The sequence below is a fragment of the Penaeus vannamei genome, chromosome 20 (assembly GCF_042767895.1).
Source record: "Penaeus vannamei isolate JL-2024 chromosome 20, ASM4276789v1, whole genome shotgun sequence".
In the NCBI taxonomy this organism is placed as follows: Eukaryota; Metazoa; Arthropoda; class Malacostraca; order Decapoda; family Penaeidae; genus Penaeus; species Penaeus vannamei.
The window spans coordinates 14,414,534-14,419,533 of NC_091568.1; the positions used below are offsets into that span (position 1 = coordinate 14,414,534).

Sequence of the window (5,000 nt, forward strand, 5' to 3'; positions counted from 1 at the left end):
TAATAATGATGATAATAGTGACAATGATAATGATGATAATGATGATAATAATGATCATGATAATGATGTTAATGATAAAATAAGAGTAATAATCATAATGATAATAAGACTAATACTGCTACTACTATTAATAATAACAACAACAATAATAATAATAATGATAATAATAATAATAATAATAATAATAATAATAATAATAATAATAATAATAATAATAATAATAATGATAGTAATAATAATGATAATAATAAATGATAATGATAATAATAATCATAACAATAAAATAATAATAATGATAATAGTAATGATAATAGCAATAATGATAACAATGATTATAATAATAATAATGATGATAATGATGATTATGATAATGATGGTAATGATGATAATAATAATAATGATGATAATAATGGTGATAATAATGATGATGATAATAAAGATAAGGATAATGATGATAATGATGATAATGATAATATTAGTGATAATATTGATGATGATAATAATGATAATAAATAATAATGATAATAATAATGATAATGATAATTATGATTACAATAGTAATAAAAACAATAATAATAATGATAATAGTGATGATAATAATGATTATGATAACAATAATGATAATGGTAAAAACATTAATGATGACAACAATAAAAAATTATACAAATACTAATGATTATAACAATGATTATCATAAGGATAATAGCAATAATAATCTCATAATGATAATGATAATAATGTAACAAGAGTATTTCTAAAAGGATATTGATTGAATGTCGAAAATTTTTAAACTAGACATCCGGCGCGATATGTGATTTGATAATAAAAAAAAAAGTAAAAAGTATGTCTGCTTCGATCGTCATTGGGATTTAGCGATTAACCTACGACGAAATTCCGGAAATGAGTTTTTCATATTAATTTTATTGGCATAGTGATAAAATAATCGAAAGCGGCGAAACAATATTCATCCTCTTATTCATATTTTCATAGAACTAAACTAATATTGAAAAAAATATTCAGTGAGTTCTTGCGGTGACATATAATGATTTAATTTATCAATAAGGGGAAAAGATCATCTATGGATAATTTACCCTCAGCCTCCCTCTTTACATAGCGCGAAGGGACCCAGCGCTGTGTTGTCACCGAAGCCTCTCAGTCATCCAGCAGACGACGGATTCAGGTCACAGGGGAAGTCACTCTTTAAATTATTCAAAATGCAAGCTTCAAATAGCAGTTCCGACCCTAAGAGGAGTGATAAGATTGTGAGGTGATGTATGAGGTGTTTTCAGTTTTGTTAGCTTTTAAAAAGAAAATGATGTAGGGTAATAGGATGTTATGGCATAGGTCTTAAGTGGAGATCAAAGTTCCTGGCTTGTTATCCATATTGTAAATTAACGTGAGGGATGTCGGTGACTTCAGATAATCTAGTCTTTGGGTTACTATTTTCAAGATATCAGAAAAGAAAGGAAAAACATCCTTTTCAGGTTACACACAGCCAGGTTCTAGCTTGGCCAGACTGTAAAATTTGGTTCCCCGTGCAAAAATTATTTGGTCAAATTCTGTCCACGCAAATGTAGCTATCCGTGTATGCTTAGTTCTTTTTTAAGTCATCTTCTGTACATAAAATTCTTCTGACCTTTCTGTGCAGTTGTTTCGTCGTTCGTCTACAGATCTGTCCGGGCAAATGTAGACAAAGTGATGTTTTTCGCGCATGAAAAAATATAATATTCCCCACGCAAGAAAAATACTCTATAGCATGGCATGTTCATTTTAAGTCCAGACTGGAAGTTTAGTTCAGATTGCAAAAAAATGCAACCACAGCTTCTGGATATGTAGCTGTATTCAGAGGTATTTTTTTAGACATTCACTAGAAACTGTCCTCAACTCCATGTTACAAAATTTTTTATCAAATGTAAATTGCCGTGACTGGTCTGCTCGTTGGGCACTGGCTGAAGGAGATTTGATTTGGTGGTCTGTGCCTTCAAATACCCCAAGTAAGTATTGTCTACACCTTGTTAGGTAGGGCAAGATGGAGCTGAAACTTGGGAGACCACACGCAGGCCCCTGACACAAGCTTTGATTTGACAACTGTAGAGAAAGTACATTTTTCGTAAAGACGAGCCAAATTTCCCACAAAATTACCCTTTTAAAATTATTTGAAGGTAATTTAAAAAGTAAAAGAAATTGCAAAAATGAAAATCCCAGGCCAAGAATCGCATTTTATATAATGATGGAAGTAAAAAAATGAAAAATCCGAGCCAAGATTCGGCCTCGGCAGATTCAACATGGCGTTGCACGAATGAATGAGTAGATGAACCTCAGCCTAAACAAATAAACTACTATAAGGATAGCCATATGGACCAAAAACTTTCCAAACCAGGGGGCTGTGCCTTCGGACCCCCCTACAATCGTTGTGCTTCTTTAGCCAACCGCTGTGCTTCCCTAGCCAATCTCCGTGCTTCTCTAGCCAACCGCCATGCTTCTCTAGCCAACTGCCGTGCTTCCCTAGCCAATCGCCATTCTTCCCAAGGCGATTGTTGTGCTTCCCTAGGAACCAAAATCTTCCTAATCAGGGACTATGCCCCCTGAAACCCCCCCAAGATTGCTGTGCTTCTCTAGCCAATCGCTATGCTTTCCTAGCCAATTGCCATGCTTCCCTAGCGGAATGCAGTGCACCTTTATTTTAATATGACGTTATTATATCTTTCTGCGCTTTAAATTTGACGTCCCTGATTAGTTTGCATGTTGTTCTTCCATTTAAATAGCATTTCATGTTCGTTTACTAAAATTCGATATCCTCCAGAATAACCAAAGTTAGTTGGGGTTTTGGCATCAATACCTAGTCAGCTGAAACAGTGGTGTTCAATATCTTTGTGGTGACTTTGTTTCCATTATTTAGTGTTGCTTGTATAAAAGTTTTATATTGATGAATAGTAGAATCTAATTCTAGAAATTAAAGTTTTCCCTTTAGTATTCAATTTTGTGACATTTTACATGAGAGCTGATAGCATTTTCATTTTTATAGCAATTGAAAATGTTCAGAGTTTGCCTACAAGAGAAATATGATCAGAATCGAATAACAGACCTCTATTTTTACAGTTACAAACCTCCTGCTCAGGGAACTCCAGGTGCACCAGGTGAAGACCCCACCACAGACTACATGAATGTCTTGGGCATGATCTTCAGCATGTGTGGCCTCATGATGCGAGTAAGACATTCCTCAGCATTTTTTGGATTCAAAGACTCATATAAGTCACTGCATTATTAATATTTGAAATATATAGACTTCAAGTCATTTTTGAGACTGATAATAATCTATTGAATTATATTTTAGTGAAGTTGATTACTTATTATTATTTATTTTTTTCTCGAAAAATCTATGTAGATATCTTTTTTAAGACTAAGATTTATATTTCTCTTTTCCAATTTTCAGTTGAAGTGGTGCGCATGGGTGGCACTTTACTGCTCTTGCATCAGCTTTGCGAATTCTCGAGTAAATGATGATACGAAGCAGATGCTCAGCAGTTTCATGTACGTTGTATAAAGCTTTGTTATAAATGTGGATAGACCAATAGAAGCAGTCTTTGTTTAAATATAATGGTTTAAAATCAAATTTGTATAGTAACAAATAAGTAATTATAAAGTTATTTGTACATTTAGACTTATAAAAGATTATAATTGAATATTTCATTCTTTTTTGGTAGTACTTGATGTTAAGAATTTTAGGATTCAATCTGTATGTTATTTTAATTGATTTTACTTTTCTATTTTTTACTTTTAGGTTGTCAATCTCTGCAGTTGTGATGTCATACCTGCAAAATCCACAACCAATGACACCCCCCTGGTCTAATATATAAGTGTTATTCTATTAGATTTTCCAAAGTGCTTTTGTATAAAACTTGTTAAAAGTGAAAAAGGCTTTTTTTAATGACTTCCACATGGAGCATTAAAGGTTATATAAAGAGAAGAACAATCTCATTTTGGTGTATATTTCGTCTCATGAAAATTGTTGAGAAATTGTTATCCCAAAAGTGATTTCCATTCCAAAGATATTTTGGTAGCCATTCTATTTTTATCTTTGTTGAATAATATTAGAATTGTTTACAATGATAGGAATGACTCACTACTGATTCCTGTAATTTTTTTTGTTAATGTACTTCTGCAGTGGTACTTTTAATAAGTGGAAAAGCTGTATTAGAACTTGTTTCTTGTTTTTACATTTATGTGTATTTTACAGGTAGAATACTGTTTTCTGTGACAAAGAGGAAATATCTGGTCTCTGTTGAATGAATGCAATACAGATTTTTAAGGCATTTTTGCCTTTAGTATTTGAATAAACAATTTACATTACTTTCTTGTTTGAGTCTCAGAAGATGATTAGTACCCTTACATGCATTGACTTATCATTTTGAGAACATACACTGCATACATTTTTCCTGAATTTCATGGAAATCCAATTCAAGAAATGTGTAGCACAGACTATCAAAAAGTCAAAGATATAATAAACCTGTTTATGTGGTGATGATGCTTGAACATATTTTTAAGATAATCACCCAATGATACTTAAGTTCTTAGACAGTAAAGATATTTTATTAAAGCTTGATATGTTGGAAATATATTTCCCGTGATAACTGTGCAACAAACATTATAATAAAAAATTCTGAATTGAGTGAACTTGATGCAGACTGTGTGTATGATGAAAAATAAAAATAAATAAAGGTTTGGATACTATATCAATTATAATAAATATTAAGAGGAAGTAGACAACCTTTGAAATAAAGTGTACAGAATTGATACTGTTTGATAATTTCAAAATTATTGTTTTCTTTATTTTGGTGGATGTTTGTAGTATAAGAAATATGATTTTAGAGAGGGATGGTGTTACTGTAGTCAAGGGGTCATGATTTATACACCATGTATCACACGTTCATCTAGTAAGTATGTGACATAAATTGTACATTGTGTATGACTACAACATGCATGATATTGGTGACTAGTCA

The 5,000-nt window shown here is 31.7% G+C and overlaps 1 protein-coding gene across 1 annotated transcript; it reads left to right on the forward strand.

The window, feature by feature from the left end:
* The first annotated feature begins 1,109 nt into the window (after positions 1-1,109).
* On the forward strand, positions 1,110-4,350 carry LOC113805572 (protein Asterix). The gene is made up of 4 exons (XM_027356599.2): positions 1,110-1,267; positions 3,100-3,208; positions 3,434-3,531; positions 3,782-4,350. Exons 1-4 carry the CDS (start codon positions 1,215-1,217, stop codon positions 3,855-3,857), a joined length of 336 nt encoding a protein of 111 aa, XP_027212400.1. The 5' UTR covers positions 1,110-1,214; the 3' UTR covers positions 3,858-4,350.
* Positions 4,351-5,000: the final 650 nt, after the last annotated feature.